We start from the raw sequence: 26,688 nt of genomic DNA, 5'->3' as shown, positions 1-26,688 counted from the left end.
TAGGCTATGTTCACACTATGTATATTTCAGTCAGTTTTGTTGTCCTCATATTGCAACCAAAACCAGGAGTGGATTGAAAACACAGAAAGGATCTGTTCACACAATGATGAAATTGAGTGGATGGCCGCCATATAACAGTAAATAACGGCCATTATTTCAATATAACAGCCGTTGTTTTAAAATAACAGCAAATATTTACTGTTATATGGCGGCCGTCCACTCAATTACATCATTGTGTGAACAGATCCTTTCTGTGTTTTCAATCCACTCCTGGTTTTGGTTGCAATATGAGGACCACAATACTGACTGAAATATACGTAGTGTGAACGCAGCCCTAGCCTGTATGCCACATATAGACATTATATACAGAGGTGACATATATAAAGGACACACAGTGTTATATACAGGAGAGGGGACATATATATACACTCACCGGCCACTTTATTAGGTACACCTGTCCAACTGCACGTTACCACTTAATTTCTAATCAGCCAATCACATGGCAGCAACTCATTTAGGCATGTAGACATGGTCAAGACAATCTCCTGCAGTTCAAACCGAGCATCAGTATGGGGAAGAAAGGTGATTTGAGGCCTTTGAACGTGGCATGGTTGTTGGTGCCAGAAGGGCTGGTCTGAGTATTTCAGAAACTGCTGATCTACTGGGATTTTCACGCACAACCATCTCTAGGGTTTACAGAGAATGGTCCGAAAAAGAAAAACCATCCAGTGAGCGGCAGTTCTGTGGGCGGAAATGCCTTGTTGATGCCAGAGGTCAGAGGAGAATGGGCAGACTGGTTCCAGCTGATAGAAAGGCAACAGTGACTCAAATAGCCAACCGTTACAGCCAAGGTAGGCAGAAGAGCATCTCTGAGCGCACAGTACGGCCAACTCTGAGGCAGATGGGCTACAGCAGCAGAAGACCACACCGGGGGCCACTCCGCTCAGCTAAGAACAGGAAACTGAGGCTACAATTTGCACAAGCTCATCGAAATTGCACAGTAGAAGATTGGAAAAACGTTGCCTGGTCTGATGAGTCCCGATTTCTGCTGCGACATTCGGATGGTAGGGTCAGAATTTGGCGTCAACAACATGAAAGCATGGATCCATCCTGCCTTGTATCAACGGTTCAGGCTGGTGGTGGTGGTGTCATGGTGTGGGGAATATTTTCTTGGCACTCTTTGGGCCCCTTGGTAGCAATTGAGCATGGTTGCAACGCCACAGCCTACCTGAGTATTGTTGCTGACCATGTCCATCCCTTTATGACCACAATGGACCCAACATCTGATGGCTACTTTCAGCAGGATAATGCGCCATGTCATAAAGCTAGAATCATCTCAGACTGGTTTCTTGAACATGACAATGAGGTCACTGTACTCCAATGGCCTCCACAGTCACCAGATCTCAATCCAATGGAGCATCTTTGGGATGTGGGGGAACGGGAGATTGGCATCATGGATGTGCAGCCGACAAATCTGCGGCAACTGTGTGATGTCATCATGTCACTATGGACCAAAATCTCTGAGGAAGCTTCCAGCACCTTGTTGTATCTATGCCACCAAGAAGTGAGGCAGTTCTAAAGGCAAAAGGGGGTCCAACCCGTTACTAGCATGGTGTACCTAATAAAGTGGCCAGTGAGTGTATATATACACACAATCAAAGACATATATATCACACAACAAAAACACCACAGCATCACAGAATCCTACAGGGCAACACAGACATAAGAAATACATGATGCATCACAAGGTACACAACACAAACACAAAGATATAAGAAATACATGATGCATCACAAGGTACACAACACAAAGATATAAGAAATACATGATGCATCACAAGGTACACAACACAGATATAAGAAATACATGATACATCACAAGGTACACAACACAAATTAATCATGTGATCAGAAAACACAAAGCAATGGAAAACGTGCAATATAAGGCCTAATAAACACATCCGTTGTTCTGTCCGCAATTGCAGACAGAACATGAAACCAATGTTATCCTATGGCCCCGCTCACACGTCCGTACGTGTATACGGGGCCGCGATCCGTGGAGTAAAAAAACGGACATGTTGTAATGTGGATCGTTTTCTTGCGGCACGGATGGCGTGAAGCACGGAGCACTACGGATGCACATTCGGTAGTGCGGTCCGCGGCCATGGACTGCACTACGGGTGTGTCACACACATTATATACAATGTACAACCAAATACACAAGTCCCCACAACAACACACACAACTATACAAGAAGGACAACACAGGTGACACCACAACCACACAACACTAATATAACACATAGCGGGGGGAGGCAGCACAGTGTGACAGAGGTATACAGCTCCGCGCAGACACGGGAGGTATACAGCTCCGCGCAGACACGGGAGGTATACAGCTCCGCGCAGACACGGGAGGTATACAGCTCCGCGCAGACACGGGAGGTATACAGCTCCGCGCAGACACGGGAGGTATACAGCTCCGCGCAGACACGGGAGGTATACAGCTCCGCGCAGACACGGGAGGTATACAGCTCCGCGCAGACACGGGAGGTATACAGCTCCGCGCAGACACGGGAGGTATACAGCTCCGCGCAGACACGGGAGGTATACAGCTCCGCGCAGACACGGGAGGTATACAGCTCCGCACAGACACGGGAGGTATACAGCTCCGCGCAGACACGGGAGGTATACAGCTCCGCACAGACACGGGAGGTATACAGCTCCGCGCAGACACGGGAGGTATACAACTCCGCGCAGACACGGGAGGTATACAGCTCTGCGCAGACACACAGCAGCCTCTACACGAGGGGGCATCACACACCGCCATCCAGAGGCCCATACAATCAATGTAAAGTGTCTGCCATCTAAAGTATACGGTATATACACACTCATACAGGAGGAGGATAATAATAAGTATATAATACACTGCTGAATACCTACACAGAATGGGGAGATATATACACTCATACAGGAGGATAATAAGTATATAATACATTGCTGTATACTACACAGAATGGGGATATAATACACTGCTGTATACCTACACAGAATGGGGATATATATATATATATATATATATATATATATATATATATACACACACACACTCATACAGGAGGAGGATGTTAAGTATATAATACACAGCTGTATACCTACACAGAATGGAGAGATATATACACACTCATACAGGAGGGAGATAATAAGTATATAATACACTGCTGTATACCTACACAGAATGGAGATGTATACACACTCATAAAGGAGGAGGATAATAATAATAATAAGTATATAATACACTGCTGTATACCTATACAGAATGGGGAGATATATACACTCATACAGGAGGAGGATAATAAGTATATAATACACTGCTGTATACCTATACAGAATGGGGAGATATATACACTCATACAGGAGGAGTATAATAAGTATATAATACACTGCTGTATACCTACACAGAATGGGGAGATATATACACTCATACAGAAGGAGGATAATAAGTATATAGTACACTGCTGTATACCTACACAGAATGGAGAGGGGGTAATATTTCTGGTCTGTTAGAGACAGAATCTATAGCATCTTCCAGATAATCACATTGTAGGAGTTATACATAATTATTCACCATTTCGTTACACGGAATAAGGATTTTGGTCGCCGACCGACCAGCAGGAATTCTGCCGCTCACAGAGCTGTCAGTGTCTCTATAAGAAGCTCCTCCCCCTCCGCCCTCATTACCTGCACCTGTTTCATCTCATCACCTGTCTAATAATCACCTGTCCTCACACTCATCACACTCCAACCTCTCCACCATGGCCAAGACCACAGAGATGTCTAAGAACACCAGGGACAACAATGTAGATCTGCAATGTAGATAACGTGGAGTAGAACCCCCGACCTTTTTCTAGGTCCGGCACCGGAACAAGAACTTCCTTCTCCAGAAACGACAGGACTTCTAGCTTTAAGGATTCACGTTGTTTTGATCCTTGCTGCCCCTTTGTTACTAAGAACCGAGTGGGAGGTAGAGAGGTGAAATCTAAGCGCACGCCATCTCGAATACACTGTAGTACCCATTTGCTGCCGCAGATCTTTTCCCATTCTTCTGTGTAACGACTTAACCTGCCCCCCACTCGGAACCTGGCGTCATTGGGAGGAGGACTTTTTTGCTGTATTTGATTTCTGGGAGAACATGTAACCCTTTGACGTGTTGTAGGGCTTTCCTCTACTGGGTCTGTCTGTGCCTCTTCTGTGAAACTTTTCCTTTCCTGGCCCACGAAAGGACTGGAATCGTCTCCCCTGAAAGTCTGCTGGAAGCCCCTTCTTCCTGTCTGTGGCCTTAGCCAGTAGATCGTCCAGTACAGATCCAAATAGATACTCCCCTTCACAAGGTATGGTACACAATTTTGCCTTTGCTCCCGGATCACCCGACCAGTTCTTTAGCCACAATGCTCTGCGGGCCGAGTTAGATTGGGCTGCTGAGCGAGCTGCAAACCTAAGTGCATCTGTGGATGAACCAGCTAGAAAGGAGGAGGATTTTTTAAGTAAAGGCAAAGCTGTAGTGAATTTTTCTTTGAAATGCTCAGCCTGAAGATCTTCTTCTAATTGGGAAAGCCAAACCATCATTGACCTGGCAACACAAGTACCTGCGATGTTGGGTTTAAAGCTTCCAGTGGCAGCCTCCCAGGACTTCTTTAGAGATCTTAGAGATAGAAACGTCAATCTTGGGAGCTCTATCCCAGGAAGGATTTTCAGAATCCTCAAAGGGGTATTTCCTCTTAACTGCACGAGGAAGGAACCCCTTCTTCCCCGGCTTACACCATTCCTTCTGAATAAGAGCCAACACGTTTTTATGTACTGGGAAAACCTTTCTTTTCTTCTCCTCTAAACATTATGTCCTGTATGGACTTGGGCTCCCCAGGGTCCTCAATCTCCATGGTGGATCGGACTTCCTTGACTAGTATACACACACATCTTCCAAAGAAAATAAAGCTTTAACACCTGTTTCATTGTCAGACTCTTCTGATCCTGCTGTTTCTGCACCATCTTCCCTAGCTGGCCCCTCTTCTTCATGGTCAGAGATGGATACTGCAAAAACCTTGTGAGATGGTCCTGGTATACTGACAGGAGCTGCCGTAGGTATATTCTTTAAAGAATTCTGTATCTCATCTTTGATCAATTTTTTTTACTGACGATAGGATAGATTCTATGGATGGTGTCTCCGCAGCAACTAATTTACTAATGCACTGTTCACAAGTTGGTTTACCATAGCCCAAGCAAAGCCTCCCTTTGCACACCCTGCAATCCTTATGTCTGGGGGTTTTAGATTTTCTGGAGGACTCCTAATGCATGCAATGAGAAAAATAAGTAAAATATACAATTAGGCTTAAGGCCAAATCAACTTCATCACCTTACCACCCCAACCAGGGGAGAAGAGACTCAGTACCCTCTCTCCGTGGTGCTGTCATGTCGAAGGGGAAACAACTGTTGGTGCAATTATTAGAGAATGGAAGAAGCACAAGATGATTGTCAATCTTCCTCAGTCTGGGGCTCCATGTAAGATCTTACCTGGTGGGGTAAGGAGGATTCTGATAACGGTCAGGAATCAGCCCAGAACTACATAGGAGGACCTGGTCACTGACCTGAGGAGAGCTGGGACCACAGCCTCATAGATTACTGTTACACTACACCGTCATGGATTATAATCCTGCAGGACACACAAGGTCCCCCGGCTCACACCAGCACATGTCCAGGCCCATGCAAAGTCACCAACCACCATCTGGATGGGATAAGGTCATGTGGTCACATGAAACCAAAATTCAATTTCCTGGTATCAACTGCACTCGCCAGAAGAAGGATGAGGACAACCCCAAGAACACAGTGCCAATAGAGAAGCATGGCAGGGGGGCATCATACTTTTGGGGACTTTTCTGCAAAGGGGACAGGATGACTGAACTGTATACAAGGGAGGATGGGGCTGTGTATCACCAAATACAACAACCTCCTTCCCTCAGTAACAGCAGTGAAGATGGTGGTGGCCGGGTCCTCCAGCTGACAATGACCCAAAACACATAGCCAGGACACCTAAGGAGGAGACACACAGCCGGGACAACTAAGAGGAGACCCCCAGCCGGGACAACTAAGGAGGAGACACACAGCCGGGACAACTAAGGAGGAAACCCACAGCCGGGACAACTAAGGAGGAAACACACAGCCGGGACAACTAAGGAGGAGACCCACAGCCGGGACAACTAAGGAGGAAACACACAGCCGGGACAACTAAGGAGGGAACACACAGCCGGGACAACTAAGGAGGAAACCCACAGCCGGGACAACTGAGGAGGAAACCCACAGCCGGGACAACTGAGGAGGAAACACACAGCCGGGACAACTAAGGAGGAGACACACAGCCGGGACAACTGAGGAGGGGACCCACAGCCGGGACAACTAAGGAGGAGACCCACAGCCGGGACAACTGAGGAGGAAACCCACAGCCGGGACAACTAAGGAGGAAACCCACAGCCGGGACAACTAAGGAGGAGACCCCCAGCCGGGACAACTAAGGAGGAGACACACAGCCGGGACAACTAAGAGCAGACCCCCAGCCGGGACAACTAAGAGGAGACAAACAGCCGGGACAACTAAGGAGGAGACACACAGCCGGGACAACTAAGGAAGAACCCCCCAGCCGGGACAACTAAGGAGGAGACACACAGCCGAGACAACTAAGGAGGAAACACACAGCCGGGACAACTAAGGAGGAAACACACAGCCGGGACAACTAAGGAGGAAACACACAGCCGGGACAACTAAGGAGGAAACACACAGCCGGGACAACTAAGGAGGAAACCCACAGCCGGGACAACTAAGAGGAGACCCCCAGCCGGGACAACTAAGGAGGAGACACACAGCCGGGACAACTAAGGAGGAAACACACAGCCGGGACAACTAAGGAGGAGACACACAGCCGGGACAACTAAGGAGGAAACCCCCAGCCGGGACAAGTAAGGAGGAGACACACAGCCGGGACAACTAAGGAGGAAACACACAGCCAGGACAACTAAGGAGGAGACACACAGCCGGGACAACTAAGGAGGAGACACACAGCCGGGACAACTAAGGAGGAGACACACAGCCGGGACACCTAAGGAGGAAACCCCCAGCCGGGACAACTAAGGAGGAAACCCACAGCCGGGACAACTAAGGAGGAAACACACAGCCGGGACAACTAAGGAGGAAACACACAGCCGGGACAACTAAGGAGGAAACACACAGCCGGGACAACTAAGGAGGAGAGACACACAGCCGGGACAACTAAGAGGAGACACACAGCCGGGACAACTAAGGAGGAGACCCCCAGCCGGGACAACTAAGGAGGAGACCCCCAGCCGGGACAACTAAGGAGGAGACCCCCAGCTGGGACAACTAAGGAGGAGACACACAGCCGGGACAACTAAGGAGGAGACACACAGCCAGGACAACTAAGGAGGAAACCCCCAGCCGGGACAACCGAGGAGGAGACACACAGCCAGGACAACCGAGGAGGAAACACACAGCCGGGACAACTAAGGAGGAGACACACAGCCGGGACAACTAAGGAGGAAACACACAGCTGGGACAACTAAGGAGGAGACACACAGCCGGGACAACTAAGGAGGAAACACACAGCTGGGACAACTAAGGAGGAAACCCACAGCCAGGACAACTAAGGAGGAAACACAGAGCCGGGACACCTAAGGCGGAGACCCCCAGCCGGGACAACTAAGGAGGAAACAGACAGCTGGGACAACTAAGGAGGAAAAACACAGCCGGGACAACTAAGGAGGAAACCCACAGCCGGGACAACTAAGGAGGAAACCCACAGCCAGGACAACTAAGGAGGAAACACAGAGCCGGGACACCTAAGGCGGAGACCCCCAGCCGGGACAACTAAGGAGGAAACAGACAGCTGGGACAACTAAGGAGGAAAAACACAGCCGGGACAACTAAGGAGGAGACACACAGCAACAACTGAGGGGGGAAACGCACAGCCGGGACAACTGAGGAAACACGCAGCCAGGACAAGTAAAGGCCTATTACACCAAGCGATTATTGGCCGTATTTGGACGATAATCAGCAGTAATCGCTTGGTGTAATAGGTAGTGTTAAAAGGCAATGATCAGGCGTCATGCACAATGTTGGCTGATCCTTGTCTTTCAACGTGTTGAAAAAAAAGTGCAACGATAGTGACGGTCTGCTGAGTGTTGCTCTGTGTAATAGTAGTGGCATCAGACCGACGCTCTCTCCTATGGGCAGCCCCTCCCGCAGCTCCCTGCGGTCTGACAGGTTGGTGCTCACTTGCTCTCAAATATTGGCCGTGTATTAGGGCCTTAAGGAGCGGCTCAGTAAGAAGCGTCTCATGGTCCCGGAGCGGCCGCCAGTCTCCACACCTGACCCCAATAGGAAATCTATGGAGGAGCTGAAACTCAATGTTGCCTCCAAAGCTGAAAGCTGTGGAGACATTGGGGGAGATTTATCAAAGGGTGTAAAATTTAGACTGGTGCAAACTACCCACAGCAACCAATCACAGCTCATCTCCCACAGCAACCAATCACAGCTCAGCTTTAGGCAGTGCTGAAAGGAAAGAGGAGCTGTGATTAGTTGCTGTGGGCAGTTTGCACCAGTCTAAATTTTACACCTTTTGATAAATCTCCCCCGATGTGTATGGGGGAGGGGGACACAATCCCTGGTCAGGACCCCCAGGAAACATCCGACCTCTTTAACTGCAAACAGGTTTTTGCACCAAATAGAAACTTTTCTTCTATTGTACAAATCCTTCTTACCAGGCTGCTGCCTATTGTCCTGTAGCCCATCCCAGCCTTGTGCAGGTCTACATTGTTGTCCCTGGTGTTCTTAGACAGTTTTTTGGTCTTGGCCATGGTGGAGAGGTTGGAGTGTGATGACTGAGGACGGGTGATTATTATACAGATGCAACAGGTGCAGGTAATCCAGGTAATGAGGGCGGAGGGGGAGGAGCTTCTTATAGAGACACTGACAGCTCTGTGAGAGGCAGAATTCCTGCTGGTCGGTCGGCGACAAAATCCTTATTTCATGTAATAAAATGGTGAATAATTATGTATAAATCCTACAATGTGATAATCCGGAATGTGCTATAGATTCTGTCTCTCACAGGTGACGTTACCGAGCAGGAATATGACCCCCCGGTCCTTCTGTGTAGGTGGTCGGCAGAGGCCCACAGGGCACACAGACACTACAGCAGGATCGGCGGCTCTATGCAGCAAGGCATTCTGGGAAGTACTCTCAGACGTGGCCTCCTGTGCAGGCCATGGTCTTGTACTATAAGATTACAGTAGGGTCATTGCTACACAGCCCACAGGGGGCGACACTAAACTGCCGGTTCTCAATGTAATACTGTGTATACAGACACCCTCACCCTGTACACTATAATATACACACAGACCACTCCTCATGCCGTATACTATGTGTACAGGGACCCCTCATCATCCCGTAAGAAAAAAATATATATATTCAGGACCCCTCCTTATCCCCTATACTATATACACAGGGACCCCTCCTTATCCTGTATACTATATATTCAGGACCCCTCCTTATCCTGTATACTATATATTCAGGACCCCTCCTTATCCCGTATACTATATACACAGGGACCCCTCCATATCCCGTATATTATATACACAGGGACCCCTCCTTATCCCGTATACTATATACACAGGGACCCCTCCTTATCCTGTATACTATATATTCAGGACCCCTCCTTATCCTGTATACTATATATTCAGGACCCCTCCTTATCCCGTATACTATATACACAGGACCCCTCCTTATCCCGTATACTATATACACAGGGACCCCTCCATATCCCGTATATTATATACACAGGGACCCCTCCTTATCCCGTATACTATATACACAGGGACCCCTCCATATCCCGTATATTATATACACAGGGACCCCTCCTTATCCTGTATACTATATACACAGGGACCCCTCCTTATCCCGTATACTATATACACAGGGACCCCTCCTTATCCCGTATACTATGTACACAGGGACCCCTCCTTATCCCGTATACTATGTACACAGGGACCCCTCCTTATCCTGCATACTATATATATTCAGGACCCCTCCCCATCCCATATACTATATACACAGGGACCCCTCCTTATCCCGTATACTATATACACAGGGACCCCTCCTTATCCCGTATACTATGTACACAGGGCCCCCCCCCCCTTATCCTGTATACTATATACACAGGGACCCCTCCTTATCCTGTATACTATATATATTCAGGACCCCTCCTTATCCCATATACACAGGGATCCCTCCTTATCCTGTATACTAATATATATATATATATATATATATATATATATATATATATATATATATATATATATATTCAGGACCCCTCCTTATCCCGTATACTATATATATTCAGGACCCCTCCTTATCCTGTATACTATATACACAGGGACCCCTCCTTATCCCGTATACTATATACACAGGGACCCCTCCTTATCCCGTATACTAAATATATTCAGGACCCCTCCTTATCCCATATACACAGGGATCCCTCCTTATCCTGTATACTATATATTTATTCAGGACCCCTCCTTATCCCATATACACAGGGATCCCTCCTTATCCTGTATACTATATATATTCAGGACCCCTCCTTATCCTGTATACTATATATATTCAGGACCCCTCCTTATCCTGTATACTATATATATTCAGGACCCCTCCTTATCCTGTATACTATATATATTCAGGACCCCTCCTTATCCTGTATACTATATATATTCAGGACCCCTCCCCATCCCATATACTATATACACAGGGACCCCTCCTTATCCTGTATACTATATATATTCAGGACCCCTCCTTATCCCGTATAGTATATACACAGGACCCTTCCCCATCCCAAATACTATATACACAGGGACCCCTCCTTATCCTGTATACTATATATATTCAGGACCCCTCCCCATCCCATATACTATATACACAGGGACCCCTCCTTATCCCGTATACTATATACACAGGGACCCCTCCTTATCCCGTATACTATATACACAGGGACCCCTCCTTATCCTGTATACTATATATATTCAGGACCCCTCCCCATCCCATATACTATATACACAGGGTCCCCTCCTTATCCCGTATACTATATACACAGGGACCCCTCCTTATCCTGTATACTATTTATATTCAGGACCCCTCCTTATCCCATATACACAGGGATCCCTCCTTATCCTGTATACTATATATTTATTCAGGACCCCTCCTTATCCCGTATACTATATATATTCAGGACCCCTCCTTATCCCATATACTATATATATATATATATATATATATATATATATATATATATATATATATATATATTCAGGACCCCTCCCCATCCCATATACTATATACACAGGGACCCCCTCCTTATCCCGTATGCTATATACACAGGGACCCCCTCCTTATCCTGTATGCTATATACACAGGGACCCCTCGCTGTGATGTGAGACCTGTGGGAGATGTCTCATCAGGCGGTCTCATGTCTCTCACCCTCTTGCTGTCTCCTTCACCATCAGAGACGTCTCGGGTAAAGTCCACCGCTCCGGTAATGTTTCACAGACACCGCAGGTAGTGATGGATCGTGGGGGATCTGCTCTATCTGCTGAGCACAGGGCTGATCTGTTACAATGGATCAGCAGGGATCAGACAGCTCCCTCCCCTGTCCCAGCACCCCCTCCTCCCCCGCTATCACTGGTTATGGAGGTGTATACGCTGTATACAGGGATGGTCTTATCTTTCTACCGGTCACTGACCTGCCGGGTACGACATACAATATAACAGCTAAAGAGGAACAGGCACCATGTACTGTGCACCACGTCCCATACTCCAGTCACATCATATACTGCAGCCATCACTATTACATGGCGGGGGGCACGGACACTGTAGGTACGGGGGTCTTACCAAGCCGCAGGAAGCAGGTGTGTGCACTGTGTGTTGGGACATCTCGCTGTTACCTGCGGATTAGGGGTCACTTGTGTGCTGACTGTAGGTGGTGTCCATGCTCAATACTGCCACCGCTTAGGCCAGGGGAGAGCCGAGAGGTAACCAGCGAAGAAAAAGCATAATGACCCCCCATACACTTTCAATGGAGATGAGGATCTGGATATAGACATGACTGCAACACTAAGGAGGTCTAAAGATCAAGCTGAGGGCTCCTTCTCTGATTTAGAAGGGAAGGCAGGCCATTCCGCTCCATCACCCAGGATGGCGGCACTCACCCCACTGACGCTGGCATACAGTAACTATTCCAGAATTAAGTCTGATTTGCAGCCTTGGATTTCCTTGGTCGTATTAACCCCGACATTTTATTCTTGCAGAGACACAAGGTTGACAGATCAAGCCTCTAGTATAAGCCAGAAGAGAGTGGAGGCATGGACCGTCACACTGGTCTCTTGCGGCCGAGCCGTATAGTGGGGTGGCGGTCCTTTCTACTGCTCTATGCCCCACGAACTAAGGGAGACCATAAAAGCCTCTTCATGAGGATTAAGCCCTTTTTACGAGTCGGCAAGTGATCTTTGGCGGAGACTTCAACACTATCACGAGGTCTCAGGACAGGAGAGGCGCCAAAGACAAGCTGGCTTATGATAGCATGGCGCGGATTAGTATAGTTAGGGAAGCTCGCCTGGAGGATGCCCAAATTCAGGGCCGTTTAGTTCACGTTGGTTTCATCTTTCATCAAGGTCACTACAGGTATCAGGGCCTGAAGAGGAAACTCGAGCATCTCGTCTCGAGTGAAGGTAGTAGAGAGGAGATCTCCAGAGTGAAAGCCTTGCCCATGAGGTGTCAGTATGATAGGCACGCATCTTTAGTTTTTAAGAGGGATTTCGGGAGGTACCGCTCACCCGACCCCTACAGAAACTGTACAATGTCAGTGAGTGGTAAGATTGTGTCAGGACTGGTTGATAGTACGGGATCTCTGGAGGTCATCAGATCCTTTTACTCACACCTCTTGGGGAGGAAGGATCTGGATCGGGATCTGATGTCGGCTTTCCTGGCTGAAACCATTCCTGATCCAGGGGTAGATCCCTCTCTTTTTGGCAGACGAGATCAGGGAAGAGGAAGTCAGACTGGCGATTGAAGGGCTTTCCCTGAAGAAGTCGCCAGGTCCAGATGGCTTAACATCTGAGTGCTATAAGACCTTCAAGGACATTTTGGTTCCCCCCTTGACCAAGGTCTAGTCAGTGTTTCTCAATAAGGAGGTCAGCCCCGAGTCTTCTGTCAAAGGCTTAAGCCATTTTGAGGATTGGAGGCCCATAGCTCTTCTCAATACGGACAGGATTCTTCTGGCCAAGATACTGTTATATCGGCTGGGAAGTTTGCACACGGGCTTCTTTCAGGGGCTCAGCACTACTCTGTTGCAGGCCAAAGCACCTTAAGTGCTGTCCTTAGTGTTAGTGAAGCGGAGAAGCGCGGGTCTTTGGAGGGGGTACTTGCAGTCCCTGATCTGGCCAAAGCATTTGATCAGTCCTTCTGAGATTTGGTCTACCTGCTGGTGAACAGTTATGGTTTGGTTGCTCTTTTGAGGTTGGCTCTGGCTTTCGCTTTGGTTGTCCTTTGAGCCCACTGTTGTATGTGCTCGCGATTGCCCCCTTCCTCAGGATGGTTGGTTGGGATGAGCCTGGACCCAGAAGCCGCCCTAAGAGTAGTGGCATGTCCTGATGGTTTTACAGCCTTCGTGTCCTCGAAAAGGGAGACCAATATGTGATGTCGGAGGTGGACCGCTACTCAGAGGCATTCAGGTCCAAGTTCAACCGGGACAAGTGTAAAAGTCTCTGGCTGGTGGTGGGATGTCGGCCGGGACACTGGGTTGACGCCTTCCTGGCGGCCGGGACACTGGGCTGACGCCTTCCTGGCGGCCGGGACACTGGGCTGACGCCTTCCTGGCGGCCGGGACACTGGGCTGACGCCTTCCTGGCGGCCGGGACACTGGGCTGACGCCTTCCTGGCGGCCGGGACACTGGGCTGACGCCTTCCTGGCGGCCGGGACACTGGGCTGACGCCTTCCTGGCGGCCGGGACACTGGGCTGACGCCTTCCTGGCGGCCGGGACACTGGGCTGACGCCTTCCTGGCGGCCGGGACACTGGGCTGACGCCTTCCTGGCGGCCGGGACACTGGGCTGACGCCTTCCTGGCGGCCGGGACACTGGGCTGACGCCTTCCTGGCGGCCTGGACACTGGGCTGACGCCTTCCTGGCGGCCGGGACACTGGGCTGACGCCTTCCTGACGCCTTCCTGGCGGCCGGGACACTGGGCTGACGCCTGGTTGGGCCGGTGTCATACTTGGCATCTTCCAGCCAAAACCAGGAGTGGATCCAGCATGGAGTAGAAGTCCTTCCTGTATATTTCCCAGATCTGTATCATTAGCGATGTCCGTGCAGCCCTTACACATCACCTCTCCGCTCCCTGACCTCTCCTGTCCTCTGCTCTCACTCCCGGTGCTGCAGCGTTAGTGCGGTCTCTGAGCTGACAGGCTGCGGCAGTCCCATGATTGGCTGAGCTGCCTGTCAGCTCAGAGACAGCACTAACGCTGCAGCGCCGGCAGTGAGAGCAGAGGGCAGGACAGGAACGGGAGCAGAGAGGTGATGTATAACTACATGAGCTCTATTACACATGACTATTACAGGGAGCGATGTGCTGTCCAATGATTTTAGGTCTGGACCTAAAGACACGATCACAGTGACCCCACCAGCAGAATAGTGAGTGCAGCTCTGGAGTATAATACAGGATCAGTAATGTATGTACATAGTGACCCCACCAGCAGAATAGTGAGTGCAGCTCTGGAGTATAATACAGGATCAGTAATGTATGTACATAGTGACCCCACCAGCAGAATAGTGAGTGCAGCTGTGGAGTATAATACAGGATATAACTCAGGATCAGTAATGTAATGTATGTACACAGTGACCTCACCAGCAGAATAGTGAGTGCAGCTCTAGGATATAATACAGGATATAACTCAGGATCAGTAATGTATGTACACAGTGACCCCACCAGCAGAATAGTGAGTGCAGCTGTGGAGTATAATACAGGATGTAACTCAGGATCAGTAATGTATGTACACAGTGACCCCACCAGCAGAATAGTGAGTGCAGCTGTGGAGTATAATACAGGATGTAACTCAGGATCAGTAATGTATATACACAGTGACCCCACCAGCAGAATAGTGAGTGCAGCTGTGGAGTATAATACAGGATGTAACTCAGGATCAGTAATGTATGTACACAGTGACCCCAGAGCAGCCCTCACCCCCTTGTACTCACACTATATGGGAGAGGTCCAGCGGTTTCTCGGGGTGCTCGGGGAATACCGGATGTGGGGGTTCTCTGCTGGGAACGCAGCCAAGAGACTTACTGATGGCGTGCGTTATCTTCTTTGCTGGAGACTTCTAGAGACACAAGGATGGAAAGGAAACGTCACAGGGGCATCCATATGTAGAGTTCAATCAGTACATCCTACTACTATCCACTACTACTACTACCACCAGCATCTAGTACTACTACCATCCATTACTACTACTACCACCAGCATCTAGTACTACTACCATCCATTACTACTACTACCACCAGCATCTAGTACTACTACCAGCAGCATCTAGTACTACTACCACCAGCATCTAGTACTACTACCAGCAGCATCTAGTACTACTACCACCAGCATCTAGTACTACTACCATCCATTACTACTACTACCAGCAGCATCTAGTACTACTACCACCAGCATCTAGTACTACTACCACCACCAGCATCTAGTACTACTACCATCCATTACTACTACTACCACCAGCATCTAGTACTACTACCATCCATTACTACTACTACCACCAGCATCTAGTACTACTACCATCCATTACTACTACTACCAGCATCTAGTACTACTACCATCCATTACTACTACTACTACCACCAGCATCTAGTACTACTACCAGCAGCATCTAGTACTACTACCACCAGCATCTAGTACTACTACCATCCATTACTACTACTACTACCACCAGCAGCATCTAGTACTACTACCATCCATTATTACTACTACTACTACCACCAGCATCTAGTACTACTACCATCTGCTACTACTACTACCACCAGCATCTAGTACTACTACCATCCATTACTACTACTACTACCAGCAGCATCTAGTACTACTACCATCTGCTACTACTACTACCACCAGCATCTAGTACTACTACCATCTGCTGCTACTACTACTACCACCAGCATCTAGTACTACTACCATCCATTATTACTACTACCAGCAGCATCTAGTACTACTACCATCCACTACTACCACCACCAGGATCTAGTACTACCATCCACTACTACCACCACCAGCATCTAGTACTACTACCAGAACCATCAAGTACTACTGCCATCCGCTGCTACTACTACCATCAGCCACCACAGGGGGTATAGAAGTGGCATTGCACTATACAGACTGTATGCGGCTGCACTAGCAGGGATGATGGCGGCATGAGGAGGCACTCCCCTGTATACAGATGGGACATGGTATATGGTGGTGTCTCCTGTATACAGATGGGACATGGTATATGATGGAGTCTCCTGTATACAGATAGGACATGGTATATGGTGGTGTCTCCTGTATACAGATGGGACATGGTATATGATGGTGTCTCCTGTATACAGATGGGACATGGTATATGGTGGTGTCTCCTGTATACAGATGGGACATGGTATATGATGGCGTCTCCTGTATACAGATGGGACATGGTATATGATGGCGTCTCCTGTATACAGATGGGACATGGTATATGATGGTGTCTCCTGTATACAGATGGGACATGGTATATGATGGAGTCTCCTGTATAGAGATGGGACATGGTATATGATGGAGTCTCCTGTATACAGATAGGACATGGTATATGATGGCGTCTCCTGTATACAGATGGGACATGGTATATGATGGCGTCTCCTGTATACAGATGGGACATGGTATATGATGGAGTCTCCTGTATACAGATAGGACATGGTATATGATGAAGTCTCCTGTATACAGATGGGACATGGTATATGATGGCGTCTCCTGTATACAGATGGGACATGGTATATGATGGCGTCTCCTGTATACAGATAGGACATGGTATATGATGAAGTCTCCTGTATACAGATGGGACATGGTATATGATGGCGTCTCCTGTATACAGATGGGACATGGTATATGATGGAGTCTCCTGTATACAGATGGGACATGGTATATGATGGAGTCTCCTGTATACAGATGGGACATGGTATATGATGGCGTCTCCTGTATACAGATGGGACATGGTATATGATGGCGTCTCCTGTATACAGATGGGACATGGTATATGATGGCGTCTCCTGTATACAGATGGGACATGGTATATGATGGCGTCTCCTGTATACAGATGGGACATGGTATATGATGGCGTCTCCTGTATACAGATGGGACATGGTATATGATGGCGTCTCCTGTATACAGATGGGACATGGTATATGATGGAGTCTCCTGTATACAGATGGGACATGGTATATGATGAAGTCTCCTGTATACAGATGGGACATGGTATATGATGGCGTCTCCTGTATACAGATGGGACATGGTATATGATGGCGTCTCCTGTATACAGATGGGACATGGTATATGATGGCGTCTCCTGTATACAGATGGGACATGGTATATGATGGCGTCTCCTGTATACAGATGGGACATGGTATATGATGGCGTCTCCTGTATACAGATGGGACATGGTATATGATGGCGTCTCCTGTATACAGATGGGACATGGTATATGATGGCGTCTCCTGTATACAGATGGGACATGGTATATGATGGCGTCTCCTGTATACAGATGGGACATGGTATATGATGGCGTCTCCTGTATACAGATGGGACATGGTATATGATGGCGTCTCCTGTATACAGATGGGACATGGTATATGATGGCGTCTCCTGTATACAGATGGGACATGGTATATGATGGCGTCTCCTGTATACAGATGGGACATGGTATATGATGGCGTCTCCTGTATACAGATGGGACATGGTATATGATGGCGTCTCCTGTATACAGATGGGACATGGTATATGATGGCGTCTCCTGTATACAGATGGGACATGGTATATGATGGAGTCTCCTGTATACAGATGGGACATGGTATATGATGGCGTCTCCTGTATACAGATGGGACATGGTATATGATGGTGTCTCCTGTATACAGATGGGACATGGTATATGATGGCGTCTCCTGTATACAGATGGGACATGGTATATGATGGCGTCTCCTGTATACAGATGGGACATGGTATATGATGGTGTCTCCTGTATACAGATGGGACATGGTATATGATGGTGTCTCCTGTATACAGATGGGACATGGTATATGATGGTGTCTCCTGTATACAGATGGGACATGGTATATGATGGCGTCTCCTGTATACAGATGGGACATGGTATATGATGGCGTCTCCTGTATACAGATGGGACATGGTATATGATGGCGTCTCCTGTATACAGATGGGACATGGTATATGATGGCGTCTCCTGTATACAGATGGGACATGGTATATGATGGCGTCTCCTGTATACAGATGGGACATGGTATATGATGGCGTCTCCTGTATACAGATGGGACATGGTATATGATGGCGTCTCCTGTATACAGATGGGACATGGTATATGATGGCGTCTCCTGTATACAGATGGGACATGGTATATGGTGGTGTCTCCTGTATACAGATGGGACATGGTATACCAGTTCTCCTGCCATCCGCGCCCCTGACCCGGGAGCCGCTCACAGCGCCTCTTATACAAACACAAAGATAATAGAGAGCAGAACACAGTGTCCTGTAGTGCAGAGAAGATACACACCGCAGCTGCTGCAGAACTTCTTTTTGTGAAGAATGTGGGTATTTTACATGTGATGTGGCATTATGTTGACTGGGCACCTGATCCCACACAGAATGCTGTGTGCAGTGCTGCCACCTGCTGGTGGTGATGGGGAGTGCAGCCCTGCAGATCATCTGTCATACACCTGCATAGTGCTGTATCACAAGAGCTCAGCCCCTCCGTGTCTCATCGGACCCCCATACACTCCTGCTCCAGCACTCACCCAGGAGGAGTGCTCCTTCATCTGGTGCTGGTTGCTGTGGGGGCCATTGGCGTGTCCTCTCCAGAAGCAGCTCTGGCACAGCTGGTAGTTGTGGCACTGCTGGCAGCGATAGCGGAAACCCATCATACTTTCACAGCGGCAGAAGGAGCACTCCACAGGATGGAAGACTGCGGGGGAGGGAAAGAAGGGGTTAACAGGAGCCGCACCAATACAGTAAGGGAGGGAGAAAAGGGGTTAACAGGGGCCGCACCAATACAGCCAGGGAGGGAGAGAAGGGGCCGCACCCATACAGCAAGGTGGGGGGGGGGGGGAGAAGGGGCCTCACCAATACAGTCAGGGAGGGAGAGAAGGGGTTAACAGGGGCCGCACCAATACAGCCAGGGAGGGAGAGAAGGGGCCACACCAATACAGCAAGGGAGGGAGAGAAGGGGCCGCACCAATACAGCCAGGGAGGGAGAGAAGGGGCCACACCAATACAGCAAGGGAGGGAGAGAAGGGGTTAACAGGGGCCGCACCAATACAGCCAGGGAGGGAGAGAAGGAGTTAAAAGGGGCCGCACCAATACAGCCAGGGAGGAAGAGAACGGGCAGCACCAATACAGCCAGGGAGGGAGAGAAGGGGCCGCACCAATACAGCCAGGGAGGGAGAGAAGGGGCCGCACCCATACAGCAAGGTGGGGGGGAGAAGGGGCCACACCAATACAGTCATGGAGGGAGAGAAGGGGTTAAAAGGGGGCACCAATACCGCCAGGGAGGGAGAGAAGGGGCCACACCAATACAGCCAGGGAGGGAGAGAAGGGGTTAAAAGGGGCCGCACCAACACAGCCAGGAAGGGAGAGAAGGGGCCGCACCAATACAGCCAGGGAGGGAGAGAAGGGGCCGCACCCATACAGCCAGGGAGGGAGAGAAGGGGTTAACAGGGGCCGCACCAATACAGCCAGGGAGAGAGAGAAGGGGCCGCACCCATACAGCAAGGGAGGGAGAGAAGGGGTTAACAGGGGCCGCACCAATACAGCAAGGGAGGGAGAGAAGGGGTTAAAAGGGGCCGCACCAATACAGCCAGGGAGGGAGTGAAGGGGTTAACAGGGGCCGCACCAATACAGCCAGGGAGGGAGAGAAGGGGCGGCACCAATACAGCCAGGGAGGGAGACAAGGGGCGGCACCAATACAGCCAGGGAGGGAGACAAGGGGCGGCACCAATACAGCCAGGGAGGGAGAGAAGGGGCCGCACCAATACAGCAAGGGAGGGAGAGAAGGGGTTAACAGGGGCCGCACCAATACAGCCAGGGAGGGAGTGAAGGGGTTAACAGGGGTGGCACCAATACAGCCAGGGAGGGAGAGAAGGAGCCGCAGCAATACGGGGGGAGAGGGGGCCGCACCAATACAGCCAGGGAGGGAGAGAAGGAGCCGCAGCAATACGGGGGGAGAGGGGGCCGCACCAATACAGCCAGGGAGGGAGAGAAGGGGCCGCACAAATACAGCAAGGGAGGGAGAGAAGGGGCCACACCAAAACGGGGGGAGAGGGGGCCGCACCAATACAGCCAGGGAGGGAGAGAAGGGGTTAACATTCAGTGTCTCAAACTAAAAGTCATCCTTTAGAAGCACACGCCCCATACATAGAAGCACCACCACAGCAGCACAGAGTATTGTCAGCGACTCACCATTTTCTACATGGGCAAGCCGATGCATTAGAGGTAACCAGACGAGGCACTGCGGAGGGGGGTCGGCCATTACGGTGTCTAAAAACATGTTGAGGGCGATCTTCTTCTGTGAGATACAAGATGATGAGATCACTTCCCTGCCCGGTAACCCCTGCCCCCCCACAGTATTACGTCCTGTATAACGCTCCAGTAGCCATTACCTGCGGGGGGAAGCAGGACCGCACCGAGTGCTCCGTGTACCCAAACGACGGCCCCTCAAACACGGTGGTGGGAAGCTTCAGCACCTCCCTCAGGAACTGGTCAAACTTGGCGTAAACCATGAAGCCGCTGGAGTCCGACACTTGGGAGAAGATATCTGGAGGAGACAAGAGCGGGAGAAGCAGGGTGACGGGGTGTGTTGTTAGTGCGCCCCCTCCTGGGCACCATGGGTCGGTAACACCACCACTATACCGGACAATCCTGAGCCTCCTCCAGTCACATCTATAGCTGCATCTCCCCATAAACATACAGGGGGCGCTTACATCAGGAACTCTGAGGGGGCGTGTCTCTCTGCACCCTGAGGGGGCGTGTCCCTCTGCACCCTGAGGGGGGCGTGTCCCTCTGCACCCTGAGGGGGGCGTGTCCCTCTGCACCCTGAGGGGGGCGTGTCCCTCTGCACCCTGAGGGGGGCGTGTCCCTCTGCACCCTGAGGGGGGCGTGTCCCTCTGCACCCTGAGGGGGGCGTGTCCCTCTGCACCCTGAGGGGGGCGTGTCCCTCTGCACCCTGAGGGGGGCGTGTCCCTCTGCACCCTGAGGGGGGCGTGTCCCTCTGCACCCTGAGGGGGGCGTGTCCCTCTGCACCCTGAGGGGGGCGTGTCCCTCTGCACCCTGAGGGGGGCGTGTCCCTCTGCACCCTGAGGGGGGCGTGTCCCTCTGCACCCTGAGGGGGGCGTGTCCCTCTGCACCCTGAGGGGGCGTGTCCCTCTGCACCCTGAGGGGGCGTGTCCCTCTGCACCCTGAGGGGGCGTGTCTCTCTGCACCCTGAGGGGGCGTGTCTCTCTGCACCCTGAGGGGGCGTGTCTCTCTGCACCCTGAGGGGGCGTGTCTCTCTGCACCCTGAGGGGGCGTGTCTCTCTGCACCCTGAGGGGGCGTGTCTCTCTGCACCCTGAGGGGGCGTGTCTCTCTGCACCCTGAGGGGGCGTGTCCCTCTGCACAGGGGGGGGGGGTCTCTCAGCACTCGGAGGGGGGTCCCTTGGCAATCGGGGAGGCGCCAGGTCTTCTTCTGATAATCCAGGATTAAATATAGATACATGTAATATACAGCACCAATCTGAGAATCCGTGATTATATATAGATGTCTTCTACAGTAACATTCTGATAATCCAGCAATATCCATCTATAATATATATTATTCCGGATTATCATCAGAGTGAAACACCAGCAACCAATCAGCTTCTACCTTTCATTTTCCAAGTCCTTGAGGAATCTGATTGGTTGCCGGGGGCAACTGAGCCAGTGTCACTTTACACCATGTTTGATAAATCTCCCCCCATAGCCCAATTACACATACTGACCCCCTACTATACACTGATACCTTGGTTTAAGAGTAACTTGGATTGAGAACATTTTGGTATAAGAGCTCACAGGTTTTCAAAATTGTAACTTGGTGTAAGAGCATTGCTTTGGTGTAAGAGCTCCCTGTACTAAGTGGGAGGGGGAGTGGGGGAGGGGCATGGTCTGCATAGCGGGGTCTACAGCCCTGTACTCTGACCCAGGAAGTCTCCCTCACCTTCCAAATCATAGCAGATCTACTTCAGGCTGGGTCTTACATCAGGGGACAGGACTGTGGAGGTAATCTAGCCATAGCTGTAATCCCTCTCTCCCCAGACAGAGAGCACTGCATGTATGTGCTCACATCTGCCCTGCTCATTCCTTCATGCTCCCTCCAGTCTCTGTCACCCCTTGTGTTTCCCATCTTCTCTCTATTCCTGCTATAATGAGTGCACTCACACTCAGCTATACACACTGCTGCTATAATGGGCCTGCACTCACACTCACTGTATAGAGAAGTTTCTGTCCCTGTCCTCCTGCACAGCTCTGTGATTCTCACTTCCTGATTGGTCCATGCTGAACACTCACCCTTCACATATCCAGCTGCTGTGTTATTAGGGTTATACAGTTACTATACATTATACACCACATGCTGATACTATACTGTACAGTAACTTATATATCACATATCCAGCTGCTGTGTTATCAGGGTTATACAGTTACTATACATTATACACCACATGCTGATTGCTATACTGTACAGTAACTTATATATCACATATCCAGCTGCTGTGTTATCAGGGTTATACAGTTACTATACATTATATACCACATGCTGCTATACTGTACAGTAACTTATATATCACATATCCAGCTGCTGCTGTGTTATCAGGGTTATACAGTTACTATACATTATACACCACATGCTGATATACTGTACAGTAACTTATATATCACATATCCAGCTGCTGCTGTGTTATCAGGGTTATGTAGTTACTATACATTATACACCACATGCTGATATACTGTACAGTAACTTATATATCACATATCCAGTTGCTGTGTTATCAGGGTTATACAGTTACTATACATTATACACCACATGCTAATTGCTATACTGTACAGTAACTTATATATCACATATCCAGCTGCTGTGTTATCAGGGTTATACAGTTACTATACATTATACACCACATGCTGCTATACTGTACAGTAACTTATATATCACATATCCAGCTGCTGCAGTGTTATCAGGGTTATGTAGTTACTATACATTATACACCACATGCTGATATACTGTACAGTAACTTATATATCACATATCCAGCTGCTGTGTTATCAGGGTTATACAGTTACTATACATTATATACCACATGCTGCTATACTGTACAGTAACTTATATATCACATATCCAGCTGCTGCTGTGTTATCAGGGTTATACAGTTACTATACATTATACACCACATGCTGATTGCTATACTGTACAGTAACTTATATATCACATATCCAGCTGCAGTGTTATCAGGGTTATACAGTTACTATACATTATATACCACATGCTGATTGCTATACTGTACAGTAACTTATATATCACATATCCAGCTGCTGTGTTATCAGGGTTATACAGTTACTATACATTATATACCACATGCTGCTTGCTATAATGTACAGTAACATATCACATATCCAGCTGCTGCTGTGTTATCAGGGTTATACAGTTACTATACATTATACACCACATGCTGCTATACTGTACAGTAACTTATATATCACATATCCAGCTGCTGTGTTATCAGGGTTATACAGTTACTATACATTATACACCACATGCTGATTGCTATACTGTACAGTAACATATATCACATATCCAGCTGCTGTGTTATCAGGGTTATACAGTTACTATACATTATATACCACATGCTGCTATGCTGTACAGTAACTTATATATCACAAATCCAGCTGCTGCTGTTTTATCAGGGTTATATAGTTACTATACATTATATACCACATACTGATTGCTATACTGTACAGTAACATATATCACATATCCAGCTGCAGTGTTATCAGGGTTATACAGTTACTATACATTATACACCACATGCTGCTATCCTGTACAGTAACATATATCACATATCCAGCTGATGTGTTATCAGGGTTATACAGTTACTATACATTATACACCACATGCTGCTATTCTGTACAGTAACTTATATATCACATATCCAGCTGCTGCTGTGTTATCAGGGTTATACAGTTACTATACATTATACACCACATGCTGCTATACTGTACAGTAACTTATATATCACATATCCAGCTGCTGTGTTATCAGGGTTATACAGTTACTATACATTATATACCACATGCCGATTGCTATAATGTACAGTAACATATCACATATCCAGCTGCTGCTGTGTTATCAGGGTTATACAGTTACTATACATTATACACCACATGCTGCTATACTGTACAGTAACTTATATATCACATATCCAGCTGCAGTGTTATCAGGGTTATACAGTTACTATACATTATACACCACATTCTGCTATGCTGTACAGTAACTTATATATCACATATCCAGCTGCTGCTGTGTTATCAGGGTTATACAGTTACTATACAGTATACACCACATGCTGCTATACTGTACAGTAACTTATATATCACATATCCAGCTGCTGTGTTATCAGGGTTATACAGTTACTATACATTATACACCACATGCTGCTATACTGTACAGTAACTTATATATCACATATCCAGCTGCTGTGTTATCAGGGTTATACAGTTACTATACATTATACACCACATGCTGATTGCTATACTGTACAGTAACTTATATATCACATATCCAGCTGCTGCTGTGTTATCAGGGTTATACAGTTACTATACATTATACACCACATGCTGCTATACTGTACAGTAACTTATATATCACATATCCAGCTGCTGTGTTATCAGGGTTATAGTTACTATACATTATATACCACATGCTGCTATACTGTACAGTAACTTATATATCACATATCCAGCTGCTGCTGTGTTATCAGGGTTATAGTTACTATACATTATATACCACATGCTGCTATACTGTACAGCAGGCATGTCCAAAGTCCGGCCGGAGGGCCATTTGCGGCCCGCGTTCCGAACTTTTACGGCCCCCCAGGTATCCAGCTTGCTATTATCTGCCTGTGTTATAAAGCATATAGCATGTAGCATGTAAAATGGTCGGCCCTCGCACATGTTCACTTCATCAAATTTGGCACTCTCCGAAAAAAGTTTGGACATGCCTGCTGTACAGTAACATATATTACATATCCAGCTGCTTCTCATTGTTTCATCTCTTCTACATGTTTTCAGAATAATAATCAGTATATTTGGGGGGTGGAACCAGTTGTCTGCAGATCAGTGATTTATACATCTATCTATCTATAAACACACACATTGTATCACTGTATATATATATATATATATATATATATATATATATATACACACACACACATATATACATTATATATATATATATATACAACTGCTATTATTGGGGTTAGATGCTTCTCCAGGTCAGAAGTCTCCTCCCCTCTGCTGCACAGATGATAGGGCACCTTTAGCCCCGCCCCCTGGGTGTCCCCTCTGCACAGATGATAGGGCACCTGTAGCCCTGCCCACTGGGTGTCCCCTCTGCACAGATGATAGGGCACCTGTAGCCCTGCCCACTGGGTGTCCCTCTGCTGCACAGATGATAGGGCACCTGGAGCCCCACCCCCTGGGTGTCCCCTCTGCTGCTCAGATGATAGGGCACCTGGAGCCCCGCCCCCTGGGTGTCCCCTCGGCTGCACAGATGATAGGGCACCTGGAGCCCCGCCCCCTGGGTGTCCCCTCTGCTCAGATGATAGGGCACCTGGAGCCCCGCCCCCTGGGTGTCCCCTCTGCACAGATGACAGGGCACCTGGAGCCCCGCCCCCTGGGTGTCCCCTCTGCTCAGATGATAGGGCACCTGGAGCCCCGCCCCCTGGGTGTCCCCTCTGCACAGATGACAGGGCACCTGGAGCCCCGCCCCCTGGGTGTTCCATGTTAGGAGCAGTGATGGCTATAGAGTTATATGGTGCTATAGAGTTATATGTGCAGGGACAGGATGGGGTTAGTAGTGGGTTATTACCGACTCTACGCACCAACCTGACAGCACTGTGTCCAGCAGAGAGCGCTCTGGAGTCTAGTGGGAAATAAAATACCACATGAGAGGCAACACAGGACAGAGCAGGCCAAGAGGAGGCAGCAGGTGTGGAACTACAAGTTCCAGCAGGTGAAGGCGCTC

The 26,688-nt window shown here is 48.7% G+C and overlaps 1 protein-coding gene across 9 annotated transcripts in view; it reads right to left on the bottom strand.

The window, feature by feature from the left end:
* The window catches only part of DTNB (dystrobrevin beta), a 136,792-nt gene that overhangs the window by 96,380 nt on the left and 13,724 nt on the right, over positions 1 to 26,688 (bottom strand). For 7 of the 9 annotated variants that reach the window (XM_069973230.1, XM_069973226.1, XM_069973234.1 and 4 more), the window contains exons 6-9: positions 21,040 to 21,194; positions 20,840 to 20,945; positions 19,180 to 19,346; positions 15,355 to 15,479 (exon numbers count right to left, since the gene is read on the bottom strand). In XM_069973230.1, coding sequence (XP_069829331.1) covers positions 15,355 to 15,479; positions 19,180 to 19,346; positions 20,840 to 20,945; positions 21,040 to 21,194 — 553 coding nt within the window. The remainder of the gene's footprint in view (positions 1 to 15,354; positions 15,480 to 19,179; positions 19,347 to 20,839; positions 20,946 to 21,039; positions 21,195 to 26,688) is intronic. The other 2 variants (XM_069973231.1, XM_069973232.1) reach the window with 2 other exon arrangements.

The sequence above is a fragment of the Dendropsophus ebraccatus genome, chromosome 6 (assembly GCF_027789765.1).
Source record: "Dendropsophus ebraccatus isolate aDenEbr1 chromosome 6, aDenEbr1.pat, whole genome shotgun sequence".
In the NCBI taxonomy this organism is placed as follows: domain Eukaryota; kingdom Metazoa; phylum Chordata; class Amphibia; order Anura; family Hylidae; genus Dendropsophus; species Dendropsophus ebraccatus.
Note: the sequence above shows the minus strand (reverse complement) of the source record. Positions and strands in the feature narration are given on the sequence as shown.